This window comes from Cyrtonyx montezumae, unplaced genomic scaffold (genome assembly GCF_038088225.1).
Source record: "Cyrtonyx montezumae isolate F1298 unplaced genomic scaffold, pur_monq_1.0 scaffold_3, whole genome shotgun sequence".
Lineage (NCBI taxonomy): Eukaryota > Metazoa > Chordata > Aves > Galliformes > Odontophoridae > Cyrtonyx > Cyrtonyx montezumae.
This window is the reverse complement of record NW_027072034.1, coordinates 40067435-40091371: the sequence shown is the minus strand read 5'-3', so window position 1 is coordinate 40091371 and position 23937 is coordinate 40067435. Positions and strand designations below refer to the sequence as shown.

At 34.5% G+C, this 23937-nt stretch overlaps 1 protein-coding gene across 1 annotated transcript in view; it reads right to left on the bottom strand.

Annotated features, from left to right (window-relative positions):
- The window catches only part of STS (steroid sulfatase), an 86812-nt gene that overhangs the window by 7507 nt on the left and 55368 nt on the right, over window positions 1-23937 (bottom strand). Inside the window, exons 10-11 of the mRNA XM_065741299.1 lie at window positions 19462-19621; window positions 16698-16819 (exon numbers count right to left, since the gene is read on the bottom strand). Coding sequence (XP_065597371.1) covers window positions 16698-16819; window positions 19462-19621 — 282 coding nt within the window. The remainder of the gene's footprint in view (window positions 1-16697; window positions 16820-19461; window positions 19622-23937) is intronic.

Here is a 23937-nt window from a genome sequence, read left to right as displayed (position 1 = left end):
TTATGATTTGTTCTATGATTTATTTCTAAGATCAGATTTTATGCAACGTTATGCCTCCTATTTTGAAGTTACAGCTAACAGATACATGGAAGCATACATTTTGCAATGGAAAAAAAAAAGTTCAATTAGAATAATCTGATGCATGTAATCCAGACACTTGCTAAAGACTTGGTTCAAAAGTCTATTCACTTGTTGAATTGTCCACATGATTTTCAGTTCATTTAAAGAGCAGTCAATATCATTCTGAAGACAGAAGGTAACGTTGGCACAAACAAAATTATTGGTTATTTCCTATCTATTTCCTATGCTCTGCATGTACTTGTTGTCCCCTGGAATTAGAAAGAGATATAGCTAAGAAACAGGAGAGCAATACACTTAAGAATCTAACAATGCATAGCTACTTTGCTAAAGATGATAAAAATGAAAGAGAAATCTATTCAGAATTGTATTTTGTCTTTTGTCCTTCCTGTCCTTTAAAAATTGAAGACAATATCTCCTATCTGACATAAAGTAGATGCAATCATCCTGAGTGATGTCAACAGGTATGCAAGATTCATATAGTTATTTTCCTGATACTGAATAAAGATAATAGACAAAGATGCAAAGACAATGCAAAGCAACTGCTGCGTATATATTCAGTTTCAAACTTGCCTGCAGAGAAGTACCTGAGTGTCCTGGTGTAATGTTACAGCAGTGTGCCCTTAAGGCCAAGGAGGTCACTGGTGTCCTGGGGGCATTCAAAAGAGTGCAGCCAGCAGAGCAAGGGAGGTGTTTTTCCCCCTCTACTCTGCCCTGGTGAAGCCATACCTGGAGTCCTGTCTTCATTTCTGGGCTCCTCAGTTCAAGAAAGTTAGGGAACTTCTAGAGACCGTCCAGCAGACAGTCACAAAGACGATTATGTGCCTGGAGCTTCTCCCCTGTGAGGAAAGACTTAAGACACCTGTGACTGTTCAGCCAGGAGATGAGAAGACTGAGGCTCCTATCAGTGCTTATAAATATCTAAAGGGCAGTTGTCACAAGGATGGGGCCAGGCTCTTTACAACAGAGCCTAGTGATAGGACAAGGTGTAATGAGCACAAACTGGAACATGGGAAAGTCCATCCAAATATGAGGAAAAAAACTTTTTTACTGCAGAGTAATAGAACACTGAAACAGGCTGCTGCCCAGAGAGGTTGTGGATTCTCTTTCTCTGGAGGTATTTACAATCCAGCTGGACACTTTCCTTAGCAATCTACTTTAGAGAACCTACTTTACCAGTGGGGTTGAAGTAGAAGATCCCTAAAACACCCTTCCAGCCCCTACAATTCTGTCCTCCTATGAACCGAGATCATCTTCAAGAATTTGTTCACAAACATCTCTTTCCAGAATTTTTTTTTCCAAAATGTGAACATTAAAACAGATTTTTATACACAGAATGCTAATAAAATATTCAAAACCAATTATCCAAATACCGATAGTGAATGTAACCTTTATATAGAAAGAAGTATGTGTAGAAACAAAGACAGAATTATGCAAAGTAATAATAAAAGTGAAAAGCAGTAATTCTGTAAATTCGGTAGCTTAGAACTGCGTACACTGCCAAAGAATATGAATATAATTTGATTTATTTTAAAAATTTCAGGACAAACATGAATTAAGGAAAATTTCTGTATATATGACTCAGGTAGTTTAATATGTATATTTTATACTTTTAGAAATCATTGAGGTACTTAGAAAATCTGAAAGTTTATTTTTATTTCTAAAACTGAATCATTCAAATATAAATGATAACATAGCAAAGAGACTTCTTTTGTTAGATTCATAAATGGAGTTTAGACAAATTGTTTCTAATATACTACTAAAAATTCAGTATCAGTCTGAAATGTAAAGATGAAGGAAGGAAAGTAAGGAAAATGTTGAGTCTTCTGATTTTATCAGAAAGAAAGCTTAGAAAAAATATGCATATATTAAGCAATTAAACTACAAGAAAGAATATTATCTGATATCTTGGCAGTGTGCTAATACACAATGCTGCAGCTGGAAGTTGAGTTATCAGGGGAAAAGTTTAAATTTGTTTCACTAAGGTTGTTACGAACTTTTTCTTTGAAACCAATACTTTAAAGGAATTGAAAACAGAAGCTTACTGAAAGTTTATGATGCAGAATAATATGATTAATGTACTGTAAATGCAGTTGAACCCCTTCCTCTCCAAAATACTGATTTAAACATAAACACTAAAAGGATATATCATAGAATGTTATTTTAAAGACAACTGGCAAGAACTCTGATATGAATTTATACCTATGAAAATTTCTAGAAGTTGTACTGCTATCTATTTTCACATGAACATGTTCAAGATTAAGATTTTTCAGAGAAATTCAGCCAGTATGAAGTTTTATGCAAAAATCAAACCTCATTTTGCACTTCTCCAGCCAGCGTGAATACTTGAGTTTGAATAGAAGACTAGTTTTAGGAAAGCAATGGGAATATTCTCTTGTCCTTAGTGGTATGGAATACGGACACAGAGAGTTTCAGCTACTCTCCAGCTGACAGTAAGTGATGGAAAAATGAAATAACCTTGACACTTCCCTACTTTCCAGATTAAGGAAGGCAGGCATGTGGCATAATGGAAAACAGGCTTCACTCTTCTAAGGTGTTATAATGTGCTAAAATCTCCTTCTTATGAAAAACAAGATCAGAGAAGAGTCTCCTGGGGTTGTAAATGGAATGAATTCATTTTCCTTGCACTGTATATAGAACTTAAGTGAAGAGGGCTCAGAATTATTTTGAAGACAGGTTACTTCAGCTCTATCATTCAATTAACATAAAATAATTCTGGAGAGTGAACTCTGTTCATTCATGCATGAAGTAATCAAAATAATCAAGTTCGTAATTTTGAAGATCTTTTTTTCCACAAGGAGTGGTTCACTGGTTTAGTGTCTAGAAGGTGTGGCTTATGCTTCCCACACTGCAGCTACTCCTGTCCCTTAGGCTGCAAACCAAGTGAGAGAGGAGTACAAAGGAAAAAAAAAAAGAGAGAAAAAGAATAGCTTATTTTCAACTTTACTCCTGTTCTAGTGAATCCTTTTAAAACAGTTCTGTTCACATCAATCCTATCTAACAATGCTTCCAACACAATTTGAAATATTTTGTTTCAGATACTCAACATTCCTTATTTCCCTTGCTTCTTGTTATTTTAGACAACTCTCAGGTCAGGTTTTCACATTTTAAACACTTGCTGTGCAAGAAAGTGTAGTGTTTTAAAATTATTATAAAATTTCTAAACTTCATGCAAAAGCAAATGAACAAATAATACACAAGCTAAAGTAGTGAAAAGAACAGTCCATGTCTCAGTAGTGTATGAATAGTTCTGCTGGATAGCTTCACAGTAATTCTGTGGCCATGCACACAATTACTGAAACATTACAGTTGGAAAAGACCACTAAGACTATTTAGTTCCACCATCACACATCAAACTGGGACAAGAAAATAGTGTAAAGACTTTGTTATGTTTGTCAGGGAAAAGATTTTCCTACCTAAAATACTGATACCAGAAATGTGTATCTGATTATTAGATCAATTTTCTTTAGCTTGATATAAACAGTTTTGTGTTTTCTGTTCAAGCTAGAAATTCTCATTTTTCTTTCAGGTGCTATTTCACACTTATCAAACAATATGCCCATACTATGTCACCCCAATTCCACTGCACCTGTTCTGATGTAAGGTTCAAGACAGCAAATTAAAATAGTTAATCAGTTAGTTTAGGTAAATGACACTTGATGCTTGTTCTGCTTCCTCCAGCTGTTGTGCATGAAGCACTGAAAACAAACTAGGGATTTGAGAGAGCACTGAAAACTTTTAAAGGTTTTCCTTGAAAAAAAAAAAAATTAAGGTGACAAATGAAGAGTAAAGATGTTGCTTACAAAGCAAGTTTGGAAGTAGGGGAAAAAAAAGTAACCTTAATAATCAAGGAGAAAAGACCAGAATGACCATCATTAAGGTATAGTAAGTGATTCAGATGTTTGATACAATGCAAAATAAAAAAATAAAGCATTTTTCAACAACAAAAGTCAGGAACAAAGAAAGAAACTAAAAAGAAAACTAAAAATTAAGTAAAGCAAAACAAAACAACAAACCAACCCCCCCCCCCCCCTCAAATAACAAACAAACAAACAAAAAAAAAACCAAAAAAAAACCCCCCACACAGAAGCAGAATAAAAAAATTAGTAAATAAACCTCCCCAAAAATACTTTGTAAGAAAAGAAAGACTTCTCTAGAGAGAACAGTGAAAATGAATGGACAAGAAAAACTAAGAGACAGAAAAAAACAAATGACGGGAAATTTCTCATAAAGGTCAGAGCTTATTATAGTTCCTGCAGCTTCAGAAAGAAGACACATACAAGCATTTATTAAGAGAAGAAAGAAGATTTGGTAGAAGTGAGACTAGAAGCACAGAATTAGGGAGGGAACATGAAATAAAGAGACGGGAAAAGGATGAATACAGGGTAAAAAGGACACTGTTCAGAGAGGAGAAACTTGGTCCAACAGAAATGTGGTTTAAGTGAGCTGATGACTTATGAGTTATCCTTGAAGGGAAACTGTCTTCCTCCCACAGCTTCACTATTCTAAATTAGATACTTGTTGGTTTTAAAATCTTTCACTGGCTTGTGTAGATAAACCAGTCAAGAACTGGAGCAAATCCACATTATGCTGACACTTGAATGTTGGATGGTGACACCCAAAAGCAGAAAAGTGGTTTGCAGTACTTACATTCTGTTGAGGAAATCTCAAGCAAATACTTTGCTGTAGACTATACCACATGACTGTGTAAGAATCGGCAAAAAAAAAATACGTCCACATATCTACAGAAACTTCTTACCTACCGCTAGAAGTTTCTGTATGATTTCTCTAATAGATTACATTGCCACTGCATGTTGCCATTAAGATAAAAGCTGATGACAAAGATTGAATTTAATGAGTCTTACTGAGGTTTATAAAGCAACTGTGGGGAAGGACCCTGTAGTTAACTGGAAAACTTGGAAAGAGGATGTGGCAGTCTCCAAGTTGCAGCAGGACCCGTAGGGGCCCCTTGACTCTTGGGGAACCATGGTAACACTATCTTGAAGATAAGAGAGGAGAACAAGTAAGGCCAAATATGGAGAAGACAAGACATGCCACACACGCATTGGGTAGAGATAACCGCAGCATGGGTGACTGGTAATACTGTAATGTAGAAAGCTATAAGAAGAGTGTGTTACTTGAAGTAAAATGCCATTTGCCACTCATCATATTGGTGCATTTCATGGTGGCAAGTGGACCAGGCGGGGCACGGGACGATAGGGTCGGACGCTGGGCCTGTAGGCTGTGAAACCACTGCAGGCCAGAGCGGACCGTAACTTAGGTTGCTGAGGAGAAGGCAACAGGACACCTATGCCTCCACAGGAACAGCTGCCCCAATCAGCAACAGCAATTACTTGTAACAAATATAAAAAACAGTTGATGCTAATAGCGGAACTATATGACTATTTTAGTTCTGTGTTAAAAGGAAAATTGAGCATGAGTAGTAAGTGGCACTTCCTTAAGTGGACATTAAAGAGCTTTATGCCAGGGTAACTCAAACCAGGATCTGTATCTAATCCATGCTTTTCTTCTCTAATTATTCTTGTGAGATCTTTCAGGACACTGATGCATGGATAAGATGATATTCAGTAATACAAAACCAATTCACTCCTTGTATTTTACTACACAGCCTAACCTGTCTTATTTATTGCATATTTGTAGGCAGGCTTTTATCTGAAGCCCTGCTGATTTAAAAGAAAAATGACACTAATTACATTACATGATCAAATTCCCAGTCAACTTTAAAAGACATACAAGTGTCATTCTCAACACTTAGAAAAACATTCATTTCTTTCACTTTGTGAAAAAGGTGGCAAAACACTTCTAATTTTACATTTAAGGCACTCAGAAGCATTTACTGCTGAGAGCTCTACTGCTATTTATTATGTACTTTGACAATCCGGTCATCTCACCTAATTCTGAACCTCTGAAATGTATTCGTTTTTATGAAAGTTAGTCACCACTGTTCACTGATCTGTTTTTTACCTTTATTAGAATTTTGTGTTAGGATGAGGATAATTCTGCTCATTTCTTTTTAAAAGATAACAATTAGAACAGATTAGCTCAGATGCAGAAGCTTACACATGCCTATTGTTAGCACCACTCTCAGAATTTGCTCAAAACCTGTGATGTAGGAACCTTAAGAACTCTAGCATGACTTATTGGCCCTGACCAGCCCTATATTGGAACCCCATCCACACACATCCATGGGCCAGGATCCCCATTTCATTTTAGCCTGAGGACTAAACTGACTGGACTGCCTGAGGTCATATCCTTTCTTCTACTTGCCTTCATTCCTGTCTTTTCCTGCTTCTGACTGGACTCTGTGATTAGACCCTGATTCTGAATCACCAGTTCACCTAGTTAGGGGCTACTGATAGACTCTGTTATTAGCACTCAGCTCTGCTAATTCTGCTTGGGTGCTGCCAGTGAGGGTACTTCCATGGCTAGGGTCACTTGTAGTTCCTGAGTTGACCCCTTTATGAAGCTCCCCCTTACTTCAGTTGCTCCCCGTTAAGAGGTGACCAATGATGTTCCATGGTCATCCATAATACAATTACCTCTAAGTCATCATTCTTCAATGAACAACTTTCTTGCAAAGTACTTTGTTTCCCTGATCACAACTAACAATGCCTGTAAAAAGAGATGGTTAATTTTCTATTTTCAATTCTCTAAATAACTATTGCCTAGCGCTCTTATGATGTGAACATGAAGCCTTTGCTCCATGACTGCTTCTTTTTTGTCAAAAACAATCAGACAGAAATCAAAGATACTGAGTGATTTGCTTTCATTAGCATCATAGAGGTTCAACTGAAAAGCTTTTGCATCATGTTCTTTCTCCTGTAGTCACTTTCAGAGTAAGACACAACCAAGAGAGAATCAAAATTTATCTCTCTCCATTGTTTTCTAGTCCACCTACAATTAGTTTTGTAGCAAATATCTATTTACAAGGTGCTGCTGCTTATGAAAGATCCTGAAGTATTCATAGATTGTGAATCTCCTCCTCTCGAGTATGTTTAAAGTCTAAATTTAACTGAGGTAGGCAGAAAATACAGATGGAAGTTTGCAGGCTTTTTTCTTTAAACAAAAATATCCATAAAACTTCCTTCTTTATAAACATAATTTCTTGGTTTGTTTGTTTGTTTTTTCTTAACGTCTTACTTATCCATAAGAATCATTGAGTTGAATTGACCTCTGAAATAGTTACTAGCTAAAGTACATCAGAATTGACTCTGCTTAGGTGATATTCTTGTCATTCTTCATTAATATATGCACTTTTCTCTGTTCCAGTTGTAGCAAATAAGAACAAAAGCTCATTTCAGCTATTTCAAATGACTTTTCTTTATGCCATCTAATTCATTCCCCTGCCACTGCATGATTGTTCCCTACAATGTATTTTTTAGAGCTTTCTTGATGGATGGCTTCTTCTATTGTAACTTTCGTGCTACTATAATTCATTTCCTTTATTGCTGAAGACAAAGACATTTTATTGGCACACTCCTTTCACTCAGTGTTTTATCTAGTAACTTTTTCAAATACATATTTTTCACAAACTTTTGCTGAAGTTTAAACCAAGATTTTGGTGCAGATCTTTGTTTATTTGGATTGCCCCATTCCTCATTGCATTGTCTGTTCCAAATTTCATTTCCTTGTCATTTTTAGAGTTATACTCTTCTGAATTGAATAACAAAGTTCCCATGAATTTACCTTGTTTGCCTTCAGTTCAACAAAGTATTTATATTTTAGATTAAGAATTCAAATTCGAATCTCATGATTAAATTAAGCAAAGCACAGTGTAATCTGTTCAAATCTCAGCTTGTGTGCTCAGCTAATTGTTTAAGCAAGGATCTACAAACGTTCTTCAACTCCTATTACATTTTATTTATTTATTTACTAATGAAGAATTTGCACTCCTGCTTGCTTAAAACTAATCTTTTGTATACTGGACAACTCTACACTGTGTATATATTCGACATTCAGTTCCTACCTCGCTGAAGATTAGATTCACCTATGCTTAGATACATCCTCTAACTTCAAACGTAAATTCCTCAGTTTTCCAAGTTCCCACCAGTAAAATCTTGTCTTTTCTTCTGGTAACACATGGACATTTCCATGATATACTACCACATATGCTCTAGTAACTCCATGTGTTTTTCAAATTAGCTGGTGCATTAACCTGTATATAAACAAAACCATTCTTGGCCCCACTGGAGAGATTTAGTAGCATAGAATAGCTCTACACAGTAACCAGAGTGCTCAGCTGAGATACGATCAATTCTGGAGTGAATTAATCTCAAACCAGAAAATAAGCAGTAGGAGACCTGGGAAGCTCCAGCCATTATCCTTCATACTACATATCTCCTTACGATTTTATGTGTAAACAAGACAAAATTGCTATGATTTCAGGCACTGTCTGATTTTCATCCTAAAAATGACTACAGTCCTGGTTCTAACTTAAAACTTTTAGCTTATCACTTTCATGGGTCACAAAGGATTTCTTTTCCCATGACACAAAGAATTCTGGTTATTATTTTTTCTTCCAATCTCTAAAAGACATTTGTAGGAGGGTTAGGTAGACCACTGCTGCCAATGGTGTTTATTCTCTTTGCCTTGCTCTTTTAACTAACTGTTATTCAGTGTAATAATTCTAGTTTAGAGTATATTTGAAGAGTGCACTTACATCACAAATTTAATCCAACATTTATTATTAGTTATTGCATATATGAAGTCTATGCTATGAAGTCTAGGCTCTTTTGTTCAAGGCAATTACAAAACTGAGTTAAACAAAGACAGCCACATACCTGAGTGTAAAAACATTTTCATCTTCTTTTTGTTCATATAATTTTCTCCTATAGATCATGGCTTAGGTAAATGGCCTTAACCCCTTGTTTTTAGGAAGTAATATAAAGAAACAGAATAAATAACAGCCTGCTGTCTACAGTCATGCAGTTACATGCTGTACTTCCTCCAGACAACTGAAAATGCTTTTGGCATTACATAGCTAGATATGAATTTTATATGTGCTCACCCTCCCCACTGTAGTTAAGAGTGATGACAGCACTCAAAGGATATCATGAAATACAAACATCCATATACTGGTAGTTATTTTTTTGCTTTTGAAACTTAAAAAAATTTTTTAATCCACAGCTCTACAAATGCACTCTACATCTCTCTATTTAGCTGATTCCTCTGCCAAAATACCTCTAAAGATAATAGTACAATAGTATTCACTATAGTGTTCAGTACAGTGTTGCCTTCTTTTTCCATGCTATCCTCAAAAAGAGAATTGACAGATAGTGACAACTTTTCTAAGTATAAGCTATGCTAAGGAGACACAGAAGTATGTTGCTTTTGCATATCTCCTTCAAACGTTGGTTATAACTGGATTAACTGATTTGAAAGCTCATATTCAAAAATACTCTGTGAAATATGAGTAATATATATTTTTTTACCTGCCAGTTACTAAATGTTTAAATATATTTATCAGAATTTAGTTCTAGGTTTTCTTTTTAATTTTCTTTTTTTTTTTTTTTCAAAAATCATTATGCCATACATCTATTTAAAAGCAGAAGTGGAAATTAAAATACTTCCTACCTAGAGACCTGAAATATTTTGGTATATGAAAATGAGGGAGGAGAAAAAGAGGCCTTTGATAAAGCTCAGGAACTACAGACAGTGTAAAATCTGTTTAGTATAAAGTTCCACAATCTAGTCAGAGCATTTTGCAGTACCTTTTCTTGATCATTTCAGATTCCTTGTAAACACCTGCATGATGTTCTAGGTCAGCTTTTTCTTGCTTCTATATAGTCTTGATGTTTTGAGTTACACGGTATCCTTGACATCACCAGAACTTCTAAATGACCTTGCAGTTCTGCTAAGGGAGGGCTAAATGAACAGAAGCAGACAAGCAACCTGTATTTTTGTAGTTCCCAGTTTCTGTTCTATCCACTGACAGATTACACTTCCACTAACCATGAAACTAAGCTTGGATACTTCTGCTCAGAACTTACTTTTGTGCTAAGATAATCCTATTAATGCATTTAATTCATAGAATCATAGTGTATTATGTAACCCTTAATTCTTTAGATCAAATACAAAGTTCTGAAATTAACAGGAAGGTCACTGTACTGAGATACAACCCTTTCTCAAGCTGATGACATTTATACTGATTCCTTGTTCTTCTGGCTTTCCAAAGTACTAACAATGACTTGCATTCAGAAAGCACCTACTCTCAGAGCATCCACTGTTTTTATCTGAAAATACTCTTCCTGTGCTTCATACCATAATCTTTTGTAATTTACTGAGAAATCAGTCAGGTTTTCAGGGAATTTCTCCAGTAAACCAATAGTTAGCTTACTTTTCTATGTGTAATGGTATGGCAGAGACTGTGGCATGTAGATTACTTTATGAGGGTTGTGCATGCAATAACTACTACCCTTGAAGAGTATTGCCTAAGATGATTAATGCCATTGGAATCTCATTTTCAGATTAGCATGAATGAGCACTATGTTCTGAATATAACAAACAGAATGCTGTAGACTCAAATGAAACACTGAATGGAAGATATTTTTGGAAGAAATTAAGAACCACATTATTTGGAGGTTCCGCACGAATGTACGTAAGAACTTCTTTACGGTGAGGGTGACGGAGCAGCGGCACAGCTGCACAGGGGGGTTGTGGAGTCTCCTTCTCTGGAGATATTCAAGACCCGCCTGGACGCCTACCTGTGTGACCTGGTGTAGGGAACCTGCTTTGGCAGGGGGTTGGACTCGATGATCTCTTGAGGTCCCTTCCAACCCCTATGATTCTGTGATTCTACGATTATCTTATTTGGTAAGATGAAATTCATTTTTGAAATTTCCAGCATACTTTTAGCTACTCTTATGTAGTTGTTATTATTTGTATTTGTTTTTACTCCCATTAACTGCCTGAATAGAAAAAATAATATCAGACAAATATTCTCAGACCTTTATTCTTTTTGAAGTGTTAGCTGCATACAGGAAAAAAAAAAAAAAGAGAAAAAATCTGTTAAGATCCTTCTTATTTTCCTTTTTACTGTCATAAGTGCATGACACAGTATCTGACAGCAACTTCATGCTGAAGTTTAAATAATACTGAATTAGCTACTTTAAATGCCTTTGCCTCTTTATGATCTCTGAAACCTGTCAACCCCTCTGTTCACTAAGAACATTACTAATTTAGGTCAGAATATCTTGGATTCAATAGACAAGTATGTGATGGTTGCTATTTTTATATGAAGAAAAAGCAGTATTATATAGTCATGGAATGGAAGTCTGTATATAATGTCTATGTCAAAGGACATTTAATGTGATCTTTCATTGGTGGAATGGCTCTCTCAGACAAAACTGTTCCTGCATCAATTTTACTATAACTGAAGAAGTCTATTCTAACTAGAAAGCAAAATTCTTTGTGACAATGGGAAAATCTTTTTTCTTCAAATCCTTTTATTCTCATCCTTTCAAAGCATTCATTTTCTGAGAAAAGGTAGGAAGTTGTTATGATAAGATTTTTTTTTTAAAGGTATTTCATTGTGAGATAACAAAATGTTTGTTTGATGACAGTTATGATCACACGGTACTATTATCTCTCTCAAGGTGCTGTGCAAAAGAATATGTCCACTTCCTGGATCAATTTTCTATTAAGTTTATCTTCCTGTGTATTGTTCAGCAATGAAAGGAAGAAATGATAACCATTGACATTCTTGCAGATGATATGAATCCTTCCTAATCTGCACCAGCATCCTTTGTTCACCACAAAGAAAACAAGCAAAAGTACAGGAAACACCTAGACAAGGGCATAGGTTCTGCAAATGGGTATGACAATCACACTTGACTGTTTACTTATGAAGCTACTATGTAATAATTATTCACAGTACGTCAAAGAACACAAGAAACAAATTACTTTCTTATTCGAAATTAATGAGTTAGAGGTAGGAAACCTACTTATGAGGCTACAGTAAATATATGAATTGCAAATTCTTTATTATATTAGAGAGTAGAACAATAAGTAATATATGCCAAATAACAAACATCTGGAGATAGAATAATAGAATAATAGACTATCCCAAGTTGGAAGGTAACAAAGAAAATAACAGTCATGTTCAACCATTGTCTCCACACAGGACCACTCAAAATTCAAACTCTATGTCTGAAAACATTGTCCAAATGCTACTTGAATTCCAGCAGACTCAGTGCCATAACCACTGCACTGGGGAGCCTGTGTTTCAGAGTCTGACTTATCATTTGATAGCTTTACAGTCTTCCTGGTGATTACTGGTACATTAGACCTCGACATTTGTGAACTGATAATTCTGTCCTTTGTAGAAGACAAGTGTGCAAAGACAGATAAGATCATTTTTAATATTTACAATTTTATAATTGGTAATATTGTCCATCTTTTCCTCACTTGCTGAAACAATGATTTCTTTCATGTAAACTAAAGTTCTTCAGTGAAATTCTACAGTTTTTAAAAGTCATCATATATGTACAATGTGGCAGTTTGATTCTATGGTCTACTGTGCCTCAGTTGAACGTGCTATAGCACATCTCTTATTCTTTTTTTTTTACTGAATGACAATTTCAGTCTATGGAAGCAAATAATTCTAAAATCCCAGTTTTATAATCACTTACTAGCACAGAAATGTAGCACACAAGTCTCTGAATATTTTCATAACAATGCACATATGTATTAGATGTTTATATTCCTCTCTTTTCATGGAATAAAAATAGCTTCCAGTGAATAATGAAATCCATTTTGAAGTAGAAAATGTAAAGCATTGCCAGTAAAGTTACTGCAGCATGTATCAGAAATATTATCGTATTTGTATTATTAGTTACAAAATATTGTGAATGTTACTATTTCTTTATAATACAAACTGTACTACATCAGATTTTTCAAAATTTATTAAGCAGGGTTACAATATATTCCTTATCAAATGCAAATTTTGCCCACAGTCAGAGGAATCTGAAAGATGCAGTGGTTCCCTTCAGCTGAAGATTTGCTCTGTATCTGATGAATTCTCTCCTTACAATTAAGTTGTCATAGCAATGCATTTTTAATAGTACTGATTCATAGAGCACTAATGTGCTAAAGACAGAGGTCTTAATATTTTTTAGCATTCAGTTATGTTAAATTATTGTTTTAGCAAGTACACAAGTATCACTCTACTTGCAGTAGCAGAATGTGTGATAAGAGTTAAATGAGGCCAAAACATTATCTGATACACACAACTAACAGAGCTCCACATGAAATTCGGGATGTCTCAGCTTAAGAAAGTCAAGGCAGAACACACACCTTTGTTTTAAATTTGAATGCTTAATGACTAAAAAACATAAGTAATTACATCAGACTAAGCTAATATATATATATTTTTTTCACAGCTGCTGCAACAGAAAATTGTGGAGAATATGCACTGACAGTGGAAAATAGCAGTACTTTGCTGACATTGTTCTAAAATCTTCCAATCTATACATAACGTATATGTAAGGTTTCAGAGTAACAAGAATTCATCTTCCAATAATTCACACTACATGTTTTTATTGTTTCCCAGGCCTTATCGAAAGTTTTAGCACTCACGTGTCTATAAGAAACATGAATTTCAAGCAAAGGAAATTGCCTGGTATTTCATTCTTTTTTAAATTCTGCATTAAAGGATATGCATTATTTTTTAGTATCCAGCAACATAAAGTGAATCAGGGAGAAGAAAAAGATGGTGTTAGCCTCTATTCTTTGTCTGAGAGAGGAGAAAAAAGAAAGGGACAGATTCTTTTTCTCACTTCTCCCTAGGAAAGATAAGGCTTATGTTTTGAATTGTTGGCTGAGAAAATGTGTGGCACACATCCTCTAAATTCTCCTTCAAAGGGCTGAGGAAGGGAAAAATACACTGTGAATGTTGTAGCTGACCTAACTAATTTTCGTGAAGATAAGCATTCATTTGGTTATGAGGAATGTCTAGACTGTAAACATATACATGTAAAATATTCAGTAATAGTAATGATTTACTTTGAAGTTCCTGAAATTCTCTGGGTGATGTGAGAAGCGTGTCTGCTGAAGTCAGATTTTAGAAGTACACAAGTAGGGAAAAGGTGTGCAAGTGCCACCAATTTCACCTACATCAAATTTCTCTGTTTCATACTATATTGACTATGATTCAAAAAGAAAGCCAAAAACATTTTTCATTTTTATACTGAAGGACGGTAGAAATCTAATAATGTCAAAGATAAAGTTATTAAGCAAATTGTGGAGTGATGGAGGCAGCAGAAGACTGACTGACTAAGCAGAATGTCTGCTCCCTTCTCACTCCCTGGTGTATGCACATTTTCCTTGAGGTCAAAGCTAAACGTAAGGTTTAACTACCTGGGGAAAAAAATGAAATATACAAGCTGAGGTAGACATGCAAACTAAGACTTCACAGAAAAAAAATAAGAAATATAAGAATATAAGCATTAATAGGTGCATATGGGGAATATATTTGCGTCTTCCTTATGAGTTGTATGAGAATTAGTTGTACTTTAATAAAAAATAGCACATTTCTTAGCAGTTACAAGTATAGAATCATAGAAACCTTAAGAGTTGGAAGGGACTTTTAAGGTCATCTAGTCCAACGCTCCAATTAATGGGAACATTCTCAGCTAGAACAGGGTGCTCAGATCCTGGTTCTGCCTAGCTGTGAAAGTCTCCAGGGATGGGGCATCTACTACATCTCTGGGCAACCTGTCCCAGTGCCTAACCACCCTCACTATAAAAGGCTTTTTCCTTATATCCAAAAATATTTACATAATACAAAAATATAACACCACTTAGCATTTGCAGAAATACTGCCTGTCTATGGACTCTGTGATTTGATATAAAACAAAGAGCTGTGGAGGGAGGCTAGAGAACAATTAATATACCAGTTAGTAATATAATACACTTCAAACTTATCAATTACATCTCATAGAGTAGCTGAGATGTTAGAAAAAAAAACACTCATTTTTCCACAAGTACTCACAACAATGCTGATAGTATCAGGGTGGATACAGCTGTAATTACAGTATATTTATCTCTATGCAACAGTAACATACAAGAGAGAGATAAACAAGCACAAAACTTCAGTTGACTGTAATAAATATATTTAAAAATATGATTGTGTTGTCTACATTGAAAAGGAATTTCTGAATATCTGAGATGAACAAGTAAAACTGAAGGAGAGCAATTCCACGGGTCTGATACAAAAGAAAGCAGAAATGACTATTTAACTATTGCAATTCTCATGCTATATAGTAGGCTGAATCCTATTAAATACACTTCCATTCTGAAATCATGGCAGTCTTATGACAATGTTATTGCCAGATTCTGAATAGGCTTTAGGTTGTGCCTGCTTTGGAGGAAGGATAAAAGGAACATCACACTGTAAACCACTTTCCCTCAGTAAATGAAGTAGACTAGTCCCTCATCATTGCTCCCCTTCATTTCTAATTAAACTCCCCTTCAGTGATTAATAAAGTTGACCCTTTGCTCAGATAAGGAGGTACTTCATTTCACAAATGTGTATTAGTGAGAAAAAACTTCTGCCTGCCTGGAACTCTGCCTACTTTTCTCCTTATGAGGCAAAATAATTACAACCAAGCACAGATAAAAAAATGGCACTAGATAAACACATTTTCCTATTGTTTGCTTCGTCCTTATGGCTATATTTATCAAATGCAGGATGTACAGGCAAAGTTGTAGTAAATACAAAACATTGATGTAGCTTTTTTTTCTTTATTTTTCCTTTTTTGCTTTAAGTGCTTTGAAGAAGGACTTAACTTGAAGACTTAAAATGAATTGGAAACTCAGTCTTACTGGCCATCTGCAGCCTTACACCATACATTAGCCTTTAAACTAAGAAAAGAGAAAATATCACATATAACAGTCACCTTAACAAAAAATGCTACATCAAAGAGTTGTTCCAAATCTTCATTTTTAGCAGTAATATAAGTCCCTTTGAATGTTGACTGATATGTAAAAAAAGCCACACTCAATTTTATTCAGCCCAGAGATTTTTACGGGAAGGGAAACATGCTCTAATTATTGTGGACAATGCTATCGTACAGTGATATGTGTTAAGAAGGGGAGGATAAGTAGACAAGGCTTTATTTAGGTCACAAAAAACATGAAAATGTTACATATAATCCTGAATTAATTTATTGAATAACGACTGTGACTCAATTATACTTCTATATTTTGTCATTTCAGTAATAAAAATGGCCGGGTTGGCATCATACTCAAGCTGTTACTCAGGAAGCCATCCTATTATTTGTACATTTTTAGACAGATGTAACAGTTAACCTAGACTACTTTTTTGCAAGTTTAAAAACTAGACCTCAGTATTGTCTTCATATGTAATAATGCACAGCAATGAAGAAATATAAGGCAGTGAAATGACTCTGTAAATAGGTTTATTCTAGCAAAAGAAAAGTGAAAAAAAAATGGAGAATGTTTAGATATTTTAAGCAATTTATTTGTAAACTATAGTTCAAGGCTTTTTCACAATTCTTTTCAAAATGCAATAACAATTATATTATATATTTAAAGTTTTAGTAGGAGTGTTTACTTACTGTTTCCTGGATGCCAGCGCACTGCATTTAAATATGCATTGCAGTAATGGAACAGAAATTCATGCTTCGATCGGGTAACTTTTCCTTGAAGTAAAGGCATCAGATCATGTCCATCAATAATTCTGAGTAATAAAGCATTTGAAGTTCAGAAGAATAATTCAAACTTCCACTTTCTGAGAAGATATTATAATATGCATTTTCACTTTTTGAAATCTACCTCTCACGATATGAATGGTCACTTGCAATTGATAAGTTTGGATAAAAGTCTTCAGGTGCACTTCCCCTTTGATTACTACATAATTTAAGAAAACATTAGTTTTATATTTTGACACTAGAAATGATTGCTTCTTCATCCCACTTTTTTCTTCCCAAGTATGAGATTAGACATATGTGTGTAAATTGCTAGAACACAGCCCCCTGTGTCTAAACATATACCTGCTCAAGTTGCTTGGAATTAGTCTGGCTGAAGTAAAAACTATAAACAGAGAAATCTCTGCTATACTGAGCTTGCATTCCTGAAGCAATGGTAATAACTATGTACAGTAAATTACGAATGCCATAATTTAACACAGAAGCAGTGATTTCAAAGCTGAAAATGAACTATGTACGAATGAACATGTTTATCAACAACATTTAAAAGCACATGCACACAAACACAAGTATATATGCACACACAAAGACAAGGGCTGTTTGGAAGGTAATGTCTCCTAATTTATTATGTTGTCCTGCAATGTCAAAGACAAATTTTGGTGGTATGGCAGTAGAGGATGAACCTTACTGACAATATTCTATTACATTTTGCTGCTGTCTGACAGCAGTGGGGCAGTCTGCCAGAATGGTATCTAACATGGAAGAGCATATGAAAAAAATGCCATTTAATTCCTCCATGCAGAAAAATGATCTCCTATTGACATTCATCAATGCTTTCTGAACGTTTATAGAGACCAAACAGTGGATGTGATCACAAGGAGGTGGTGTGTGGTGCTTTTCAGCAGTGGCAATAGTAACAGTGGGTCACCTCCACTGGTACAGATTTTTATTTGAGCAGCATGCAGGCTTTTGACTAATTTTCACTAATGGTCATAACTATGCTGAAAAATAGTGTTTTGTAGCTGAAAATTTCTTCAATCAAATAGTGTTATTGTGGTCTCTGTATCATGAAAATAAACAAGAGTCATTACTTTTTTGAGCAAGTCACATATAATTTCCCTTTCTGCTCCTGGTCAGTTTTGATGATACTTTGAAGTATGTCAAAATGCTTTGAAACGGAGTTATATAGTAAGCAAGTCACTTAAATGTTTCCATAAACTAAGCTATTGAATAGCAGGAATCAGCTGATGAGAGAGAAACACCAATCTGCATTTTATATTTTGTATGAATTACAGTTTTAAAAGAAGTTTCATGTCAAGTTCATTTGTGCTGGTTTATAGATCAGCAGGTAAGTATTTTTTAAAAAAAGTTTGAGCAATATTTTGCAAAAAGATGCTTTAAACCCTTAAACATCTAAATTCTTATGTCAATTATCATGACTATGGAAGACCTCTTTCATAACTACTACAAGTGAGGTAGAAATTCCACTTTTTTAAGCCAGGATTTAGATATGAGTGTGAAATTCTTGGCAGCAAGGTGATACATTTTGATTTGTCATGTTTTCTTCTCTGAGTTATTCACTTTGCTTTTGCCACTCCAAGCTTGACCACTGTTAAGCTCAGAGCAGCACAGATTCATGTCTAGTGCAGACACACTGTTCTATAGATTCTTGATGGAGAAAAAGTAGTTTCCAATAATATATCTTTAGTAGTCTTGCACAGAATGTAGCCCACATCTGCTAGTTTTATGAGAATATCTGAGTCTCCACTCAAGAAATATTACAATGAAATGCACAAGATCTGCTCTCATTTAGACTAGACTGAAGTGCTTAGGTTTGACAGAGTTTCTGTTTGTAGGGGCTGTCTCAGTGCAAGTCTGACTAATTTTTCATGCCCTACACATGTCTTGCCCTGCTATTTCCTGCACACAACCCATGAATCATCATTAGCGGAGTGTCTCTGCTCATGGCTGATCTACCTCATGTGGATTCTGGATGCTTTATGCTCAGAAGTTGTTTATGCATGGCAGATGTGTTCAAAGCATAAGTGTAGCAGCAGGTTTCTCTGCATATTGGAGTTGGATGGCAACAGAATTTAGGTGGGTGCACCTTCCTGATGAGACTAGGTAACTTCTGAAGAAAATAAAACATAGGGATGTGGGAGTGTCAGTAAAACATCTTAGAAATTTTGAAAGTCTGATGGAGTTTCTTATCAGACTACAAAACTCTCTAAGAAATTATTTTCACTCATCTGGTATAGAGTAATAAATTGAGAGAAAAGCATAGGTTGATGTGACTTGCTATACTAACTAGGTCAAGGTTTAACTCATAAAGTGAAAATAATTTAAACTTGCAGGTCCCTTTTCTACCATCTTCAATAGTATTGAACAGAACTTTTTCTGATATATCTATTTTTGCTTTTGGTTAGATAATTCTAGGCCAGCATGTTGCACTTGGTACTCTCTCATCCTGTAGTTGTCCAGTGCTTCTTCCCTCCTCTGCAGGGTTATTACAACAAATTACATAACTGGATTACAATGTTCTGAACTAGCCACAGAGTTTATCTTTAGAAATGATGTCAGAAAAAAAAAAATGTTGCAAAAGAAAGTAAAGTACAGGAAATAATTAGTTCTTGATATTGAGTTCTAGCTGTTTATAGCTACAGACTATACACACCTGTCATAGGGTAACTGTGCACCAGCAAGTTTGACAATAGTAGGAAAAATATCCATGTTACTTGTTGGATCATCAATAAAAAAGCCAGCCTGTATCACTCCAGGCCAACGGAGAAGCCCCGGCACACGAATACCTCCTTCCCAGTTAGTTGATTTTCCACCTGAAAAAAAAGAAAAGGGTTTGATAAGACAGCTATTTCTTCTTAGAAAAATATCAAACACCCACACAAGAGACCATTTATAAATAATAAGCATCCTATCTATGTAGTTTTCATTAAATGCATTTTAACTTGCTAGGTACACTGACTAGACTTTAGACTTCCCACTAGACTATACACTAGACTTCCCAACCACAATGAAAAACTTTCTTATAGTAAATCTACTAATATATATTTGACAGAGTTCATAAAGTGAATTTAGTTATAATAAATTAATAAATAAATAACGGTCGTGGGCATCTTGCAGAAATCCTCACAGAAAATTTGATTTAGGAAATGAGTCTTACAGACGTATGCTGACACAAGTAAATAACAGGAAACAAAAGAAATTGAGGTATGACTCAATCTGAGATATGAAAACAGAAAATATACATTATATTGTATTAAAAATTGTGTCAAAAGCCTCTAGTTAGTTTTCTTTTGCTATAACATACCACTGCATATTTTCTTCATAGGTTTTATCAAAACATGTAATGCTGAGTGTATTATATAGTATAAAATGGCCAGGAATACATAATTAATTTATAATGTGATATTAAAAAAAATAAACTTTATAATATGCAACATTACAACACGCAAAAAAAGCTTAAGTTGTTCTTGGAAAGCAGCGCAGGTTCAGATTTTAACAAAGATATTCTTTCAGAGCAGTCTTAGATATCATCTGCCGTTGAATCAGATGTAATTCCTGACCATAAAGTACATGGACATCTATTCTAAAAGGTAGAAATTATATGCAAGGATTATTTTTATTTAAATTATTATTAAAGAAAAAAGAACTTACCAAATAACTATCTAAAGAAAGTGGATTTAAAATTTTAAAGATATTATTTAGTTATTTGGCTTGAAATCCCTACCATTTATCAGAAGGAAGTATACCAAATATTTAGTACTGTTAGTTCAAAAACCAAAGAGATGTAAAGAAACTTTATTCACCTCTTGTACAAAAGATGTCTCTACTTATCCATATACAAAACTCATTTGAACTTTAAAAGTAAGTTGGGCATCATATGTTATCCAGCAGGAGAGTGTCAAGGTCAGTATCTCAAATGAGTTATGAATCACAGTAAATCCTGCTGAGCAGGAGTATTTAAGTCTGAAAACATTAATTTAGGAAAAGAATAAGGATATAAAATTATAGATGCTTGCAAATGAAGACATTTTTTCAGTGAAAATGTATCCCAGGAAGATGATGTATCCAAATGAGCTGGATCCTAGTTCTGTGTAAATATCAAAACAGCTTGTTAACTATACACTATGGAAAAAATCCTGAGAACATATCAACCTACTAAAGCTAGCTATCACTGTTGTGCTCCTCTTACTTCTGCACATTTGTCTGAAGCTAGTAACAGAACTGTGTAGATTAGATTGTTTAAATAATTTATAGTTTTATTGTTACTTTGATCTTTTGTCTTGTGTAACCTAAAGTAATTTCAAGGTAAGTGTTGAAAACCATTCCCACGCACATTGTAACTTTTAAACCTGAGATACTGGATAACTTTTAGAGCTACTAAATTCACAGTACAATTTTCCTGAATCATTATAGAGATAGAAAACTTACAAATAACCCCAGCACAAACAGAACACTCAGCAAACTCTGCCACCCTACTGTGATATAAAAAGTAAAAATGGACTCCACAGTAGGACTATCTCCTTGTGAATTTCTATGAAGAAGAGAGTGTTTTCTTTTGAGAAGACTAATTGGACCATAATTTTTTTTATAACTCAGGAGGAGATATCAGGAAGATAGAAGAATAGCAGGGAACTAGGGCAGGAATAACAGGTTACTGAAGAAGACTGTCTTCTATTATCTTTATCTACATGGTTTTCCTCTTCACTAAAACTTTGTTTGGTGACATCACTAGATTCGCTTGAAATGAAGTGAGTATGAAAATGTTGATATATTATGTCTTTAAAAATGTAGCTGTTACACGTTGTTCAAGCTATCTGCTTTATTTTCCTTACAAAATAAATCAAGGTTTCACACCGATGCTTGATACATGAACCAAATATCCAAACAGCTGAAATATTAAAATAAAAATAAAAATTCCACAAAATGCCATTATGTATAAATAAAATCCCTAGCTATTTCAAAAGCTAACTCATTAGTTTTCTATTTTGCTTGGAGTCAGCAACACTGAAACAGAGAAAAGGCAGCAGCTTATAGCAGTCGGAATGCCTGGAAAACTCTAGGCAGATTAGCTATATTTTATTTTCTTCTTTTAAACTATTTTAAAAATGGTTTTAAAACAGCATAAAACACCTCTGGCTGTATTTTCATGCCTAACTATCTAAGCTTTCTGAGTAGTTGCATTTTTAGTGCTTTATTGAACAACAGCCTACATTTACCTTTTTCTGAAAACTGCAGGAGGAGACGAGCAATAGACATAACTCTCTGCAGTCATCCACAACATGATCTCACATTTCCATTTTAACCACATCTCAAATCTGAGCTATAAGAACATCTCTTTTTCCTGTCCCTCTGGTTTAAATTGACTGCTATTACCTAACTCTGGGAATAGAGCCTGTATGAAAGTTGATATATAAAGGAGAACTCCGTGGTATATCACTACTAATATTCCGAATGATGAACGATGTAAAATATATAATACAACACTTTTAGATCACTTGGATTATAAACATCCTACCCTCTAATTCCTTCTTGAATTCATATAAAAACAAACCTCCAAAACATATTTTGCTTGTGAACAAAAATACAAGGAATTAATTGTTTGGCTGCCTGGTTGTTGTAGACTTTCCACTACAAATACTGATAATCAGAGCTCGTTACTATTGTTTACCTTACAAAACTATCAAATAACTATTTGTCTTCAGTTGCATGCATTCTCATTATTTCACTGATTTTCAATCACTTTTTCGTACTTCTTTTGTTAATTTTCAACTTGAACTATTTCTACAAATGTCAAACTAATAGAAACAGATCATGTGGACATATTATCTTCATATTCCTTCTAAATAAATGAAATTCTCCCTCAGGATGTTTTCAGTTTCAGTCAAAGCTACAAGATGACTGGATTATTTAAAAATAAATTGGATCACTTCAAAGAATGCAAAAATACAGTACGTTGGAAACAAATTCAATGCCTGCTCTTATAAAGTTAAAAGAGAAACTCCAAATAAAGTTTCTACATACTAGCATAGTTTCTGCAGCAAAAATAAGGGTCAATTTGATTTCTCTGTGAATTACAGAAAGGAAAAGTTTTACTAATAACATAAAAATTGCTGAATGAACTGGTCACTGTCATACAGTGAAAATAAATACATTCTAATGAAAACATCAGCTAATTCTTTTCATTGGTCTTTGTTTAGCACTCACAGAACTATAACAGATAAAATTTGAAAAATCAGGGAATAAAACTGTAAGAAATATTGGGTTTGTCATGTATCATTCACTATGTATCTTGAACTGGAGGATTCCATAAGAACTAATAGGCCTAAAGGACCCAAAGGACCTACTGGTCAAAGAAGTTTACAGTAATTATACATTTACAAGAAAAAGTAATCCCTTTAAAACAATAAGAATACAGGAAAAAGCATACTATCAAGTGTGCACCCTAGAATCATTCAGAAGATCCTAAGCTGTTCGACGGAAGATCTTGCTAAAATTGTCATTCATTTTTTGATACAGAGGCTGTATCTACATACAAAACTTAGAAAGATTCATGACAAGGACCCTCAATAGAAGTTTCTGGAATATTAAACATGGGTTAGGAGACAAAAAGTTGTCATGAATCAAAATCTGACTAACAGTCAGGAAAAAAAGACAACATAGCTTCTGGTACATGCCAAAAAACCTTAATACTAAGGTATCTTGATGCTACTGTACTTTGCATGTCCTTCATTGTTTGAATAGATTTACTTCAATATTGAAAATGGAGAATGTTGTGAAACTGAAAAAAAATCTACATATGACACAAAGTATCACTCATTTGTCAAATTCAGGAGAAAAAGATAATGGACCTCTCCAACTTGGATGAAGAAGAAATAAGGTGCAAGTTCAAATTCTGCATGAATATTTGCAGTGTAATGGACATTAGAGGAAAAATAGTTCAATTCGAGTCTCTGCTCTTAGTTATTCAGACAATAACCTTAACTGTACATACAGTAAAATGGATCTATGCTAAGCTTAATCTTTAAAGCACACACGTAATCAATAAAATACGAAGATAGCAGGTGGGGTACAAAATGAAGTTGTTAATATAAAAAATTAAATAGATAAATGGATAGTAATATTCATGGAA